This window comes from Octopus bimaculoides, chromosome 5 (genome assembly GCF_046866305.1).
Source record: "Octopus bimaculoides isolate indiv1 chromosome 5, ASM4686630v1, whole genome shotgun sequence".
Classification (NCBI taxonomy): domain Eukaryota; kingdom Metazoa; phylum Mollusca; class Cephalopoda; order Octopoda; family Octopodidae; genus Octopus; species Octopus bimaculoides.
This window is the reverse complement of record NC_142932.1, coordinates 8,925,831-8,944,225: the sequence shown is the minus strand read 5'-3', so window position 1 is coordinate 8,944,225 and position 18,395 is coordinate 8,925,831. Positions and strand designations below refer to the sequence as shown.

General features: G+C 37.5%; 1 protein-coding gene across 1 annotated transcript in view; it reads left to right on the top strand.

Moving 5' to 3' along the window:
• The window catches only part of LOC106882258 (IQ domain-containing protein K), a 51,552-nt gene that overhangs the window by 8,712 nt on the left and 24,445 nt on the right, over nt 1–18,395 (top strand). The window contains exon 2 of the mRNA XM_089351985.1: nt 2,043–2,282. Coding sequence (XP_089208111.1) covers nt 2,043–2,282 — 240 coding nt within the window. The remainder of the gene's footprint in view (nt 1–2,042; nt 2,283–18,395) is intronic.

Sequence of the window (18,395 nt, the reverse complement as noted above, 5' to 3'; positions counted from 1 at the left end):
AGAATCTGTTGATTCTTTTCCTTTGCTTTTGAATTGCACTATAATTTTATTAACAGCAACAAGAGGAATTTGAAGATTTTTGGCAATTTTTCACTGGCTAAGACCAGCCTCAGATTGCCCACAATACGATCTCTTTGAAAATCTGACAGTTCTGCTGAATTTTTTGTGCGTGGCATGTTTACTCTTTGCAAATGTTTAATATAATGGCACCTAGAATGAAAAAGAATAATTACATTGTAAATTCTACAATACTGAAAACATTAAGACATTTAGATCAGAAATTTTGAAAATTAAACGTGTCTATTTACTTCCTGCATGTTTATCTAAAGGCTTATTATACTGTTTATTATACGCTTTTAGAAGCGTTGAGATGTCTTAGAAAGTTAAAGAAGTGATTTTAAATTCTCAATCGCAGAATAATGCTAATGATATAGCCTGAACAGGATAAACTACCCCTATTTTGCAGAAAAAAGTGTAGGTGGTTAGCTGTGGACTCGAACTCACATCCCCGTGATTACGCATCACGATGCTTTGACCGATTAAGCTAAACTCCCCCACTACAAATTCCTCTGCCTATGCTCTTCAACAGAAAGGAACACAGAAATAAACAGAGAGAGAAAATAAAAAAGGTTTAGTGGCTAGCGATCTATCATGGTGAAAGCCAGACATGTGGTCAGAGAGGAGAGCTAGGAAGAAGGGGAGATAATAAAGTAGTGTTGATCCCAAAACGAAGGTGTGCGTGCATATGTGAGTGCATGTATGTACGTGTGGAAGGGGGCTGGTGACCTTGACGTGTGGATGATGGTGTGGGTGCTGGGAAGTGGCAGTGCTAGTGTGTGCAGGGTGGTGTGATGTGATGTGGTGTGGTATGGTGGTGTTGGGGTGTGTGTCGGGGGGAAGCAAGGGTGGATGTGGGTTGGGATAGGGTATGTGAGAGTGGAATGGGATGTATAGAGGTGGGGTAACAATGGAGGGGGTGATGATGAAGGGAGGAGGGTGGAAAGGGGAAGGGTGGTAGGAGTGAGGAGAGGAAGTAGGTGTCAGTGCAAGAGAGGAGAGGTGGGTGGGAGGAAGTAGGTAAGATAGGGGAGAGGAGGGGGTTAGATGAAAAGGGGATGAGAGTTGAGCCAATATGGTGCAAAGGAGCAAAGAGAGAAACTTAATTCACAGCAAAGATGGGAGTCAGGATGGCCCCTGTGCGAGGACAATCCGAACACAGACAGATGTTGTAAAGAATGACTGGTAGAGCGGAAATGGTGCATATATATATGTATATATAACATATATATATATATATATACATATATATATATACACACACACGCACACACAGATGTATATATATGTATATATATTATGGCGTTAGGAAGGGCATCCAGCTGTAGAAACTCTGCCAAATCAGATTGGAGCCTGGTGTAGCCATCTGGTTCACCAGTCCTCAATCAAATTGTCCAACCCATGCTAGCATGGAAAGCGGACGTTAAATGATGATGATGATGATGATGATGATATATATATATATATATATATATATATATATATATTATAGACAAATCAATGCAGGCATGGCTATGTGGTAAGAAGTTTGCTTCCCAATTACATAGTTTTGGGTTCAGTCCCACTGTATGGCACCTTAGGCAAGTGTCTTCTTCTTTAGCCTTGTGAGCTGATTTGATAGATCGAAATTGAAAGAAGCCTGTCTATCATCAAATGCAACCTCCTGCTTCCTATTGCTTGCTTAATTTTATCATATATATATATATATATATATATATATATATATATATATATATATATATGAGTTACAATTGATGGAGTCAAAACTGTACAAGTCTACTGAAAACAATGCAGAGCAAAAGAAGAGACCAAGACTAGGTGAAGACTGAGGGACAAGCACAAAATAAACAAGGCTGGCAAGAAGAGTATGTGGAGGCTCTTTGCATTAAGAGGCAGTGGAAAGAGTAACAATACCAATAACAGTAAGTATAGATGCATGTACATATCAATTCATAGACTTACATTTTGTATTTCCTCTTTTATAGAATCTGATGAACCATTTCCTATCTGCTCAAAAGATGATGTTCTTCACGAAGATTATGACCCAGCATTGCACCATCCTGTTTTCTGTGGTTATTTGTGTGCCAAAGTAGATACTTATGAAGATGCAGCAGCAGATTTTGACCCAGCTACCAGCCATCCTGCATGTGTGGGTTATGTCCTCATTGATATACCTAAAAAGCATGTTAAACCCAAGTGTGATGAAGCTCCTGATCCCAAAACATGTAAGCCACATTTCATCAGAATAAGTTGTTTTTTTTTTAATTGGACTCAGGTTGAGGGAATATTGTAGCAATTTCTGAAGGTTTCATCTATATTAGCCATATAAATTAACCTTGTGGTTGGTCACCCCGCCAAAAATAGCAATGGGATATCTGTGAAATCACACCCCACTACCTCAGAAAAGGAAGAACAATATAATCCCTAACATATACAAAGACAGGCACATCATGGCTTTTGATCAACATTTGCTAAAATAGAGCTGAGCTTGGGCTGAGCAACAACAACAGCAAATAAAGTTATCATGAGCCAAAGAAGGAGCTTATATGTGGTCCTTCGACCTACTAGAAGTAGCAAGCAAAATCTCCCTTTCACTGCATCTTACAATCATAAAGAAGCGTTGATCAACCCAATGTTATTGGAGAAGAAACTCACTTGAGGTGGAATGCATAGGATTGAACATGGAACCACAAGGTTGGGAATCAAACATCTTGAGCACAGAGCCATTTCTGTTCCTTGCTGTCATCAATAGAATATGTAGTTGTTGTTGTTGCTTAACCCCAAGTCAATCCTAATTCAGCAGATAATATGATCAAAGGGCATTACACCAATATACATCCAGTATATACATCCTAGAACAACATATTTCAATGTATTCTTCCTTCTTCTTTTAAGATAGTAGGTCATGATATATGGAAATTTGGTAGTTATTTCTAGTACGTCAAGCAACCATATAGAGGTTCCTTCAAACAATGAAGTTCAGTTTGATTGTTTGGTCGATTCTTTGCTACAACTCTTTTATTCTTTTATTTGTTTCAGTCATGTTGCCTGCGGCCATGCTGGAGCACCGCCTTTAGTCGAACACATCAACCTCAGGACTTATTCTTTGTAAGCCTAGTACTTATTCTATCAGTCTCTTAGGCGAACGCTAAGTTCCTGGGACATAAACACACCAACATCAGTTGTCAAGTGATGGTGGGGTGACAAACATACACACAAACATACACACACACACACACACACACACACACACACACACACACACACACACACACACACACACACATATATACGACAGGCTTCTTTCAGTTTCCGTCTACCAAATCCACTCACAAGGCTTTGGTTGGCCCGAGGCTATAGTAGAAGACACTTGCTCACGGTGCCACACAGTGGGACTGAACCCCGAACCATGTGGTTGGTCAGAGAGAGAGAGACAGAGAAAGAGAGAGAGAGATAAACCTACTTGATTATTGAGATCACCTTAAAGTATTGAAACTCTACTCTCTCCAGCGCTGCCGCGAGTGATGCAGCATTTGCACGATGAGGAGAATATACTGCCAGCATTGCCCAAACGACCACAACATTAGCTTCAAAATTCATCCAAGGCTAGGACCACAAGCCATACGTCCCCTACCCAATTCAAGATCACAACACATAAATACACTGCAACACAGTTTCTTTTCCTCAACAGGCCCTGCCCTATTTAACATTGTCCCAAAACAGATCAAAGAGGAAAAGGATCCCATTACTTTTAAATGGAATCTGGACAAATTTCTTCAAGGAATACCAGATAAGCCACCTATACCTGGATACAACTCACTCAACAAAAACTCCCTACTCAAATGGACCATGATACCACAAAACTTGACTTAAAATAGATTTAGATAATCCTATCAGGTGGTGCTATTAAGTTAGACATGGCCTAGACCAATCTTTGGTTGAAACATATATAAGTTTTTATCTAAGTTATATATATATAAATAAATGTATATATAAAAATTTTTTTTCAGAATGAGATAAAAAACCAAGGCTGTGAAGATTTTAGAACATTTATAAATAGAAGATCTTACAGCTGTTTCCAGGATATTTATCATATCCCTTCATCAGAGACGGTGTGAGAAAATGGTTAAGCAATAGTTAATTTAGATAAGATACGAAGTAGAGAGTGAAGTGGAGGAATGAAAATAGATGTGAGATATGCCGGGATATTCCATTTGTAAATCCATTATTTAGGCAGAACGGTATACATATAAGATTCCAATACCTTGTGAGTAAAATCTAATAGTATTTAAAATTGGTCATTCCAAGTATAGAGTTTGTACACAGTGCTATTGAATCAAGGGTTTTATTTAAAGTGACCTAAAAGTAGCGAATGTATTTGTAAGGTCAAATCGAAAACAGGAAGAAAGGAATAAAAAGAAGAGAAAAAGAAAAAAAGAAGAAAAAACAGGAAGAGAGGAATAAAGAAAAGAAAGAAAAAAGGAAAAACAAGGATAGAGATAATAAGGGGAAGTGTACCAGTTAGTGGTCAGTGAAGATAATTTGAAAGTAGGAATGGGGAGATGAGGGTGATAGAGAGAGAAAGGTATTAGAGTGTAAAAAGATAGAAGGAATGGGGAGTGATAGAGAGAGGTATAATAGTGTGAAAGGTAAAGGAGTGTCAGTTATGTAGTGATAGAGTCTAAAAGATGGGGCAGAGAGAGGGGTAGTAGTATGGAATGAAGAATTTAAGAATATAAATTAGGTAGTTGGGCAGGTCAGTGTTTAGTAATAGAAGAAAATATATATATGTGAAGATGTATACATATGTATATATTAGACATGTATATATATATTTATACAGGGGTTTGTACATATCAATATCTATATATACAACTCATACACATATGTATATGTCCACATGCACACCCATATATATGTGTATCTGTATGTATTATTGCCCCTGTACATGCAGGTATATATACCTTGCATACATACATACATACACACATAAATACATACATGCATACACACACGCATATGCATGCATATATATACACACAAATATAATTAGATGGTTGTGATATTCGAGTATGAGTGAGGAATTTCAATAGAGATTAGGAGTTAAAATGTAGATTTATAAGGTTATTGGGATTACCTAAGGGGTATTGTGGAAATGTACTGTGTGGTCATTTAGGCATTTGGATTTGTGGTAGAATTTGAATGTGTGAAAAAAATAGGTGGTTGCATGTGCTTAGTGCCTCATTATGTTTATTTAGCAGTGCTGGAGAGTTGTGCTTTAATATGTGAAGTGCCTCCTTCAGGCAAACTTTGCAGGTTGAGCGTTGACCTCAGTAGGGAAGCCCTGAGTCCAGTATGGACCATAAAAGAGTATAGGGTATATTTGTATTTTTGAGATGATGTATGTGGTTGGCAAGTGTTGTAGATTTACTATGTTTATCGTATCTAAAACAGTAGAGGTGAGCGGCATATCATTGCTTAAAATATTTGGTTGAACCTATGTATATGGCTGTAGAGTTGTGTAATAGATTAAGGACTGCATTTGTAAATTACATTATATCTTCTGCAATGGGTTTGTAACAGGCAGATGGTTCCAGGACGTAACACATGACCATACCAGCACAATCGTCTCACTTGCATACTACATTTGATGCTTCTTATGTCCAACTTTCTTATGTCCAACTTCTTATGTCCAACATATACATGTATATGTATACATATGTGTAGATGTATATATATATATATATAGATGTACATGTAATATGTACACATATATACATATATACATGCATACAGATATCTATACATATATACACCCATCACACACACATACACATGCACACAAACACACACATTAGTCATTTGTTTTCTTATCCAAAACTACGTCAAAAGTACTGAATGGATCTTTATGAAATTTGGAAATTATATTCTTTGCATAACGGCCATAACTCCCATGAAAATTCATATATTTTTGATGTTGATGAAATTTTAACCCGAACATAACAGATGAGCATTATTTAGAAAATGATGTCACACGTTATCGAGGCTACCATTCTTTCTGGATGTGCAAAAGGGGATGACGTCTTTATTCCAAGAATTCCTCTTACTCCATCAGGAGCAGACATTCCTTTTACATTCAGAAGACTACAATTCCCCCTTCGTGTGACTTTTGCCATGTCCATAAACAAATATCAGGGTCAAACACTGTCTGTAGCTGGTCTTCTCTTGGAAGAGCCCTGCTTCTCACATGGACAACTATATGTTGGCTGCTCAAGAGTGGGCAGCAACAAAAAACCTATTTGTATATGCTCCACAAGGGAAAACAAGGAACATAGTTTACAATGAGGTGTTATAATCACAACAGCAAGAAAGTATGTACATGATCACCTTCTTTTACGAAACTTCATTGACTTTCATATATTTATATTGATATACATATATATACGTGTGTTTGGGTGCGTGTGTGTATATACATCTCTATATATAAAGATGATGCGTAGTCTAGACGGCGTTTTTAGATTTCATTATTCTCTTTAACCCGGGCAACGCCGGGTATTTCTGCTAGTATATATATATATATAATACAAATGATATATGAGCTTATGCATGTATACATACATATATGTACATACCTACATTTACATGTATATATAGATGCATATCCGGGTACAGGACGTCAAAAAACGTGGACAAAAAAGGAATGGGAACATAAAGAAAGCACAAAAAACAGACTTTTTTTTACGGAAACATGGGCCATGACTGCTGAGGACATGCGTAGACTTAAAAGAAATGAAGCTAGTATGATCTGCTGGATGTGTAATGTCAGCGTGCAGACAAAATAGAGTGTGAGTGCCCTGAGAGAAAAGTTGGACATAAGAAGCATCAAATGTAGTGTGCAAGTGAGACAAATGTTCTGGTATGGTCATGTGTTACATATGGATGAGGACAGCTGTGTGAGGAAGTGCCACTCCCTAACTGTGGAAGGAACCTATGCAAGAGGTAGACCCAGGAAGACATGGAATGAGGTGGTAAAGCATGACTTTCAAATATTGGGTCTCACAGAGGCAATGACAGGAGATCGAGACCTTTAGAGATATGCTGTGATTGAGAAAACCTGGCACCAGTGTTGCATGTCTGGCCCACTTAAAAGTACCCTTGATGTGTTGGGTGATATGATATGCATGAGAAGACCTGTTGAGTCAAGTAAAACCAAAACGAAAATCATAGCTGTGGCCAGTTTTCCCTGACTGGCACCATGCAAATATGGTCGATGCCAGTGCCCCCTGACTGGCTTCCATGCTGGTGGCAAGTAAAAAGCACTATTTGAACATGATCAATGCCAGTGCCCTCTGACTGGCTCCTGTGCTGGTGGCACGTAAAATGCACCCACTACACTTTTAGAGTCATTGGTGTTAAGAAGGGCATCCAGCTGTAGAAACATTGCTAGATCAGATTGGAGCCTGGTGCAGCTGCTGGCTTTCCAGACCGCAATCAAACTGTCCATCCCATGCTAGCATGGAAAACAGACGTTAAACGATGATGGTGATGATATATATACAGGTCATCGTCAACTTACAGCCTATCTGACTTACGACTGATCGACCTTACAACGATTGGCGTGCCAGCTCCCAGCAGCAATAATGAATAGTCCAGCTGAAATCTAATGGGTTTAATTCCTTAGAAATTAACCTGTCTACAGATGATGTGAAGCTAACAAATGCTAGAAGGAAGACAAAGATGATATGTCAGAAGGTATTCCTAAGGTATAAGAAGCTGAACTGTCAAGTAAATCTGTGGTATTGAGCAGAATATTTGCTGTTACCCATCTTTTACACTAAGACAAAACATGTACATGATAACACTTCTAGTAAGTTAAGATCAGAAGCCATGAGAGCCACTGCCTGGTGTAGCATCTATTATTATTATTTTCTCTCTATCACAGGTTCTGTTGGAGCTCCTGGAGTCTTGCATGCATAGCGGACTTACTACCCGCAGCCTACAATACTATGCTATTTGTTCTTTTAAGCTATCTAATACTTTGCTGATTATTCTGGCTGTGCCAAGGAGGCAAACCTTTCGTAATAGTTCTACTGGGCACTCTATTCCAATTTCCTTTATATTCCCCTTGATGCCTTCTTATGCTGTCTCCAAGGACCCAACAATAATTGGTGCTATCTTCACCTTCATTTTCCATAGCCGGGCAATTTCGTACTTAAGAGGGTTGTGTCTATCTATCTATCTATCTATCTATCTATCTATCTATCTATCTATCTATCTATCTATCTATATTATTATTATTATTATTATTATTATTATTATTATTATTATTATTATTATTATTGCCTTTGCACAGCTTCTAGCGCTGGGGATGTACTACAGTGTCAGCTGTTCACTACTAGTGAACTAAGGTAACACTTCTTATTTTCGAGCACCTTCTGGAGTATTTGAGCAGTTCCAAGCAGTGCTGTTTTCTGCAAGTGCTCCTCCCTTATTGCAGCCCCTATTTGTTCCACATACTTCTCGAGATTTTTGCTCACTGTTCCCGGGGCTCCGACAATTATTGGTACTACTGCTACCTTATCATTATTATTATTATTATTATTATTATTATTATTATTTTATGTTTGACTTTTGTTTTGCATTTGTACAAGTTGGATCCAAGTCTCACCCAGAGACCTCAAGAGACAACAAGTTAGAAGTTCATGTAGGTGTTATGCCTAGGGTACCATATATTTGGATTTGTACAGTTTTGTTCAAGTGAATGTTTAAGAAACCATAAGAAAATTATGTTTGCTTTAAAATTTGAGATCACATAGACAGTATTTTACGTAGGATATGGGCAGTTCCCATGAGCACTATCTTTTGGACTTCAGCCATTTTGGGGTTTCCTGGTATCTGAGCTAGGTAGTAATCAGCCCGTTTCGCTGTCATTCCCAGGGCACCTATGACAATAGGTATTGTTTTCGTCTTCAGATTCCACATTTTGCTAATTTCTATTTCAAGATCTTTATATTTGCTCAGTTTTTGGTAGGTCTTGACAGATACGTTTATATCAATTGGGACAGTCATATCAATGAGGAGGCATGATTTTTGTCTGAAGTCTTTCAGTATGATGTCTGGCCTATTTGCGTCTATCTTTCTGTCAGTTTGAATGGTGAAGTTCCAGAGGAGTGCAATGTGATCATTTTCAAGTACTGGGGGTGGTTTGTGTTCCCACCAGTTTTTATCATGGGGCAAGTCCAGGTTTTTGCATATTACCCAGTGAATATATTGTGCAGCTCTATCATGCCTGTTGAGATACTCTGTAGGCGCAAGCAGACTGCACATGGAGACAACATGATCGATGGTCTCATTTTGTTGTTGGCATATACGACATAATGGGGAGCTGCCGTTCTTTAATATGTTGGCCTGGTAGTTCTTTGTAGGTAGGCATTGATCTTGGGCTGCTATGATAAACCCCTCTGTTTCTGATTTCAATCCAGAGGCCATTAACCATTGGTGGGTAAGGGCTTTGTCAATATCTGCATTATTCGCTCTCTTTGGGTATTTGCCATTGAGAGGTTTTCCATGCCATTTTTCAGTCATAATAGCTAAGGCAGCAATTTTAGCACGGGTTTTCAAGCGCTTAGCTTTTTCTGTAGGTGTTTCTAGTTCGTCTAATTCTTGAATTTGTTGCAATTGGAATTCACTTAGATATTCCTTTGCCTGTTTTGTTACTGAGTAAGATGCTTTCTTGCTTTCATATTTTAAGACAAGTTTTAGCATCCAGTCCTCAGAGTTTTTCATATAGGTGTCTAGGCCAATTGTGGCTACCTTCATTGATAATGCCAGCTGTAGTAGTCCTCGACCTCCCTCTTTTCTTGGCAGATAAAGACGTTCTATATCTGCCTTAGGGTGGTGCATTCTATGCATTGTCAACAGTTTTCGTATTTTTCTGTCAACATTACATATTTCAGTAATTGACCAGTTAACGATGTTGAAACTGTAAGTCACGACTGGTATGGCTAGAGCATTGATCGCTTCGATCCTGTTTCTCGCGTTCAGCTCTGTCTTCAGTATTGCTCTCACCCTGCGATAACATTCTCTTCTGATCCTTTCCCTCATCACTGAGTGCTTGATATTGTCCCCTTCAATTACCCCTAGGTATTTGTAGCTCTCCGCTGGTTCTAACTCTTTTATGACATTTTGCTGGTCAAGGTTCACATTAGATGTATTTGTCATTTTTCCTTTGATAAAGGTAGCTTTTGCACATTTATCAAGGCCAAATTGCATCCTGATGTCATCACTGAATTGTTTAACAATCGCTAGTAGGCCTTTGAGTTGTTGGTCATTTTTTGCAAAGAGCTTTAAATCATCCATGTAAATGAGATGATTTATATTTTTATCAAATATTTTATAACCATACTGTGCATCATTGAGCAATTTTGAGAGCGGTATTAGGGCTAGACAGAAGAGGAGTGGTGATAGTGAGTCACCCTGGAAAATGCCACATGAAATTCTTACATCTCCAGCATTTAGAGATTCATTGTCATTGTTCAACATCAGTGTGGTTCTCCATGATCTCATACTTACAGATAAAAAGTTTCGCAGAGTAGGAGCTATTTTATACATTTCCAGACATTTCCTAATCCAGCTATGTGGTAGGCTATCAAAGGCCTTTTTATAGTCTATCCAGGCTATTGACAAGTTTTTGTGTCGCTTGTGACAATCTTCTAAGATCATCTTATTGATGAGTAGCTGATCTTTACAACCATAAGATCCACGTTTACATCCCTTTTGCTCATTAGGGAATATGCTACTTTCTATTAAAAAACTATAGGTGTACTCGGTTAGGACAGATGTTAGCGTCTTATACATTGTTGTTAAGCAGGTTATGGGGCGATAATTTTTTGGTTCGTTTGTTTCCTCATTTTTTGGAAGCAGGAATGTTAAACCATTAACTAGCCAAGAGGGCATCAAACTAGGATTTTGCAAAACATCGTTGTAAAGTTTTGTTAGCAGTTCATGGCTTTCTGGGAAGGCATTCAACCAGAAGTTAGGAATTTTATCCTTTCCTGGAGACTTCCATTTGCTTGACCTCCTGAGAGCAGATCTTATATCTTCTACCCTGACCCCCTCCCACTTTTGCTCCTATTATTATTATTATTATTATTATTATTATTATTTTTATTATTATTACTATTATTATTATTGTTATTAAGGTGGCAAGCTGGTAGAAGTGTTAGTGCATCAAACACAATGCTTAGTGGCAGTTCTTCTGACTCTTTACATTCTGAGTATAAGAAAGAATATAAGTCAGAGGATTAAGAAAGTTGAATGGATAAGTCCTTAAGAGCATGTGAAGAAAGGGACAGCTGGTTAGAGATAGGATGAAAATGAAGGTAGTTCATGAGGAACAAGAGTAGAGGTGTAACCAAGGGTAAATATCAGTAAGGGGATGGGGTGGAAGATGAAAGGTATAAGTGTGGTTTGGGAAGGAGGTGATAAGTGGCAGTACAGGGAGGGTGGAGGACAGCTGTATAATAAGCCTTTAGATAGATCACTTTTTACTGGTTCTATGGCCTTGACAGTCTCATCTATGGTTGTACTCCTATCTAGTTCTGTTTTCTTTGGCCATTGTAGATGCAATAAGTTGCTGAGTCAAAAGCCATGTAGGTGGTGCTGAGAAGAGTATGGGATATACTGGCCTTCAGTTCACATTAGTTGCCCTCTATGAAGAACTGTTGCCCATCAGATGTGAGCAAAGGATTCTGGACTTAGTGTGAAAGGTTATACATAGGTACAGACATGGCTGTGTCGGGGCAGATGGGATTGTGTAGTACAACCACATGGTTCTAGGTTCAGTCCCACTGTGTGACACCTTTGACAAGAATCTTCTACTATAGCTGCAGGCTGGCCAAAGCCATGTGAGTGGATTTGGTAGATGGAAACTGAAAGAAGCCCATTGTATATTTGTATACATATACACGTGTGTGTGTGTGTGTGTGTGTGTTTGTGTCTGTGTTTGTCCCTCACTACCACTTAACAACTGGGGTTGGTGTGTTTACATTCCCATAACTTAGTAGTTTGACAAAAGAGACTGACAAATAAGTTCCAGGTTTAACAAAAAGAAAAAAAAATAAAGTACTGGGGTTGATTCATTTGACTAAAAATTTTTCAAGGCAGTGCTCCAGCATGGCCACAGTCTAATTACGGAAACAAGTAAATGATATAAGATTGCCTATAGAGCATCATAAAACTCTCTTAATCACCAATGCATGTGAAAAATTGATTTCTCTTTGTCAGGTTAGTCTACCATACATTCTGAATCTTTTAAAAATCTGCTCTGGAAGTTGCTGCATACAAGAGCAAAAGGCTATTTTTTTTCTCTTTTCTTTTAGTACAAGACAGGTGAGTGAGGTGTATTTTGTGGCTAGACTTCGCAGCCAACAAGTCTTGGATCTCCAGGTTGTTTTTCATCACTCCAGTCACTGTTTTCTTTCTGAAAACATAAGACTAAGATTTATTTTTCAGGAGAATTGCAACGTAGTGGTTTTTAAGTGTTCCAAAAGCACTTCTGAAGAGGTATCTGTGGGGAAGTCAGCATCCTCAAGCTTTGATTGAAAGTTCATTTGGAAATTAGCTTTCATTTAACTCACGCACCCCTGTGTGTGTATGCATGCGCACGCACACACACACACACACACACACACACACACACACACACAAGTGTATTTCTGTTCCTATCTATCTATCTATCTATCTATCTATCTATCTATCTATCTGTCTGTCTGTCTGTCTGTCTATCTATCTATCTATCTATCTATCTATCTATCTATCTATCTATCTATCTATCTATCTATTTATATGTATATATATATATATATATATATATATATATATATATATATAAATGTATATACATGTTAATATAAATGAATAAACAAGAACAGATAGATAATGTGTCAATTCACTGCAGTTGTTCTCAACGAATTTTTTGTTGATTAATGGAGACATTACATCAATAGGAAAAAAAAAACATTTTCATCACTTGAATCCTGCTCTACAAACTACAGAATAGATCATTACACTGCAAAATTAAAAAAAGAACACCAAATGCATTGCACTGAACCATGAGCTAACAGTCTCAAACTGAAACATGCCTTATCATCAGCATACCACAAGCATGCATACACACACTAATAAGCTATTAAGAATCAGTTTTATTTACAAATATGATAGCAAACCTAAAAGTTGCAAAGTTCATGACTGCAACTGTTTTTTTTTTTTTACCTTATAAATATGAGACTTTGTCACGAGTTCACCACACACTTACAATTAGGTACAATAGTAATGTACTTCATCATGCAACACCATGACAAACTTGATAACAGCAATAAATAGGTGAAGGCATGACTCTGTAGTTAAGAAACTTGCTTTGTAATCATATACTTATGGGTTCAAACCTACTGCACAGCACCTTTCACAAGTGTCTTCTAATATTGCCCTGTGTTTACTTGCGACAAACATGATCATTTTTATTAAACTTTGTTTGCAAGTAATAAATGACTGTTCTGTACCGTACTATACAATAGAGTAATAGCTTAGCACAATATTAACATGAACACACACACACACTCACACAACTTGCTCTAGCCACATTTGAAAAGCCCTCATTATTTATTAAAACATAAAAAAGGTTAATGGTAAAAAAAAAATTACAATTTCAGCAAGTAGCCGATCCTGTTTCAGCTGCACAATATAAAGTGATCGCAATACTTGTCAACACCAAATACTTCAGCCTGAAGATGTGAATGTGAAAGTCTAGAAACATGGATGGATTTGCGAATTTTTACTCTTTCAAACAAGCTATAAGTTACTCAAGAAATTGTGAGAAAAAAAAATTCTTAATAAAAAAGATATACCTAGAAAACAGTCATGTTTTTAATACGTCACAGAGATATATTATACACGCACACACACACACACACACACAAATATATATATTATATATATATATATAAATATATATATATATATATATATATATATATATATATATATATATATATATATATATATACACACACATACATATATATATATATATACATAGACATACACACACACACACACACACACACACACACACACACATATATGTGGTCTGATCAAGAAGTATTCAGACTGTTGCCATAGTAATGAAGCTAAAGTATGCAGAGTGAAGCTGATTGGCACAAATTGACCTTGAACTCTGCAGTGCATGTGCACTAAATTTTAACATTCTAGCTCATTTCCATTTTTTTACAGCAGTGCTTGGAAGGAAGGTATGTAGCATGTGATCGTTTGACCATGACAGAGAAAGTTGAGTAGAGAATCTGCATTAAATTTTGCCAAAAGCTTGGCCATAGCTGCTCAGAGGCCTACACAAAGTTTTCAAAAAGTTTTCATTGTTCTCAACACAATCAAAGAGATCTTGTACAACTGAAACCCGAGTGTCTTTTTGGTCAGTTGAAAGCAGTTTTGGCACAAACTTGGCAGACACACATCTCATACCCAAATCTTCAGTGATAATGGAATGAACTGAGCCATAACTAATCTGCACATCCTCTGATAACTCATGGATGGTGATTCAATGATTTCCCCTCATAGCTGCACACATATTTTTCTCTGTTCTGCTGGTTGTGGGTCTCTCAGAATATTCGTCAATATCAACATTTTTTCAGCCATCTTGGAAATGTCTGAACCACTCATACACTCGTGTGCAGCTCATGCACTCCTCTTCATACACTTTCTGAAACTTTGCATAGGCCTCTGAGCAGGTATCGCCATGACAACTTCCTCTGTCATGGTCAATGTGACAATCACATGCTACACACCTTCCTTCCAAGCACTGCTGTAAACAGTGAAAATGAACTGGAATGTTAAAACGTAGTGCGCATGCAGAGCAGAGTTCAAGGTCAATCTTTGCCAAATGGCTTCACTCTGAGTGCTTTAGCTTCATTACTATGGCAACAGTTCAGATACTTATTGATCAGACCTTGTATACACACACACACACACACACACACACACACACACACACACACACACACACACTCATATATTTATATAGAGGGTGCAGTTAATAAACTGTTATCTAACTTACACAAAAATGAAAATAACACTGACATCTCATTTTAACAGATATATTTACCAAAGTTACATATAAATATCTTGAAATACTAAAGAGTAAATTTATTCTATAATATTGCTATTGACTTCAATCAAGGCCTCCAGATGACTTTGGAATCTCCTGAAATTCTTCTGGACAGTCTCCTTGTTTAAGCTGGTGAATGCTGCCATAATCCTTGCCTGCAGTTCATCTTTGGTGTTACAAAGAGTTTTGTTGGTCAATCGCTCAACTGTGTCCCACACATGATAATCAAGGGGATTGCAGTCTGTGGGGTTAGGTGGCCAGATGTTAGGGGTAACGTGGTCACAAATTATCTGACAGCCATGACTGGGTTCTCCTGCTTGTGTGGAATGGTGTAGAGTCCTATTGCTAAACATAGGGTATTCCAGTAGCCACCCTCTTAACCGAGGGCAGCACTACTTCCTCCAGGCACTTGATGCATGTCTCTGTGTTGAGTCTGAGGCCGTGTAGGAAGATGAATGGAGGCAAAACGTCACCATCACTAGTGCTCAATCCAAACACCATGATGTTGACTGGATGTTTGATTTTTATCACTGTTGGTACATATCCTCAGATTGCACTGTCCTCAGATTGATTCCCAAACACTCTGAAATGCAAAGTAGTACAGCGTGTTGTTTCCAAATCTCTGTCAGAGAGAATTGCATCATGGTGCTGTTTTTCTCACAAATGGTGACCAACTGACACTACTTTACTGTGTAACTGACAAAATCAAAAACAAACAATGTGCATGCACAAAATTAAAAGTATAGAATGGTGATAATTTACCCATTTCACCCTGTATATATATATATATATATATATATATGTGTATGTATAGCTCAGTGGTATGTATATTTATACATACATGCATATATATGTGTGTGTGTGTATATATATATGTATATACGTATGTGAAAATACTTCGAGGTTAAGAAGTTAAGTTATCTTGGGAAGGTGTCTTCTACTATAGCCTTGGGCTAACCAAAGCCTTGTGGGTGGTTTTGGTAGATAGAAACTGAAAGATATCTGTTGTATATCTACTACATATGTAGGAAATTCTGTCTGTGGGTGTGTTTGTGGAGTTGTTAGATAAATCCTCCTACATCATTTTATCGATTTTGATGAAGCTTGACAGGTGAGTAGAACTCATGTCTGGAAACCTCATGCTATACTCAAATTGTTGAAAAAGCAATAATTGGGCCCCTGAAAGGGATCCTTATATATATACATCTAATGTATTTCATTTTAACAGTCAAGGGAAATAACCCATTCATTTTCCTAGATCATTTGGTATAAATCAAATTGAGTATGCTTATTTCTTAATATTTGAACTGTTGGAGTTATTGTTGCAATTTATCCAATACAACCCTTAAACAAGTAGATAGTATTTTCCTAAACAATAGATCCACTTATTTCAGTTAGTGACTTATTCACAAATATACCAACACTAGCGCCACTGAGGGTAGTATTCTCTGGGAACGCACAAAAGCCCTTTTCAGAGTTCTCATATCTGATTAGCCTGTTATTACATAACATGCTTCACGATTTTAGTATATATACCTTATCAGTATTTCCTCCTGAGTTCTATATACCCTGGGAACGCATTAAAGCCCTTTTTGGGGCTACTTTATTTGAATTCTTACTATTGGGTAACTAATTTCATGTTATTACATAACTGACTTCACAATTTGGGTATTCATAACTTATTGGGAAATTCTAAAAACAAGGTCTTGTGAAAGACAGTTCAGTATTCTCTGTAAATATACAAAAACTGTTTTAAGAGCTACATACTTTGTATTGTTGTTATTGGATTAGTGAAACAATTATGAAAACGGAACCAAGGGATAAGCCCTGCTTTTCCAGGAATTACCGGACACGTCAGCTAGTATATATATATATATATATATATATATATATATATATATATGCGTGTGTGTGTGTTCATCCTCCACCACCGTTTGACAACCAGTTTGTCTCTTTTGCCAAACTTAAAGATTTGACAAAAGAGCACAACAGAAAAAATACCAAGCTTTACAAAAAAATTAGTAAGTACTGGGATTGATTTGATTTACATGACTAAAATTCAAGGTGGTGCACCAGCATGATCACAGTCTAACGACAGAAACAAGTAAAAAATAAAAGATAATAGATGTTACACGTATCTTACCAAAGAAAAGTAATGTTAGAGATAAGGCATGAGAATCCAGAAGAAACAAGAGGAGGGCGGTTTAGACCAACATAACTGAAAATAATACAGAGAAAGCGATTAGTAATCACATGTATGTAGTGGAAGATAAGGCTCTTGACAGGAATAATTATATGAAATTGGAGGCCGTATTAAGTAGAACATCCATATTTATGTGTGTGTGCATATGCATATATATTATAAAATTTGTTTTGCCTGGGGTTTTAAGTTTTATTTGACTGCTTATTTAACTGGTCGAATAAGGTGTTGAATGAAAATAATCCCAGTCAAAATGAATTTTGCAATGAATCTGACTCTTTCAATATTGAGTCTCCTAATCAGAAAATGTTCCATTGTTTATTTTTAAATTGATTTAGAATAACAACTTTAATTTAGCATGCGTGTGCACACACATACACACACCTGTATATGTGTGTGTGTATGCGTGTGCACACATGTACACACACCTGTGTTTGACAGGCGGCGAGCTGGCAGAAACGTTAGCACACCGGGCGAAATGCTTAGCCGTATTTCGTCTGCTGCTACATTCTGAGTTCAAATTCCGCCGAGGTCGACTTTGCCTTTCATCCTTTCGGGGTCGATTAAATACGTACCAGTTACGCACTGGGGTCATATAATTTACTTAATCCGTGTTTGTCTGTCCTTGTTTTGTCCCCTCTGTGTGTAGCCCCTTGTGGGTAGTAAAGAAATAACACACCTGTATATTTGTGTGTGTGTGTGTGTGAAGGCATGTGGCTTAGTGGTTAGGGTATTCAGCTCATGATTGTAAGGTTGTGAGTTCAATTCTCAATGATGAGTTGTGTCCTTGAGTAAAACACTTTATTTTACATTGCTCCAGTCCACTCAACCAGCAAAAATGAGTTGTACTTGTATTTCAAAGGGTCAGCTTTGTTACTGTGTCATGCTGAATCTTCCTGAGAACTATGTTAAAGATGCATGTGTCTGTGGAGTGCTCAGCCACTTGCATGTTAATCTTAC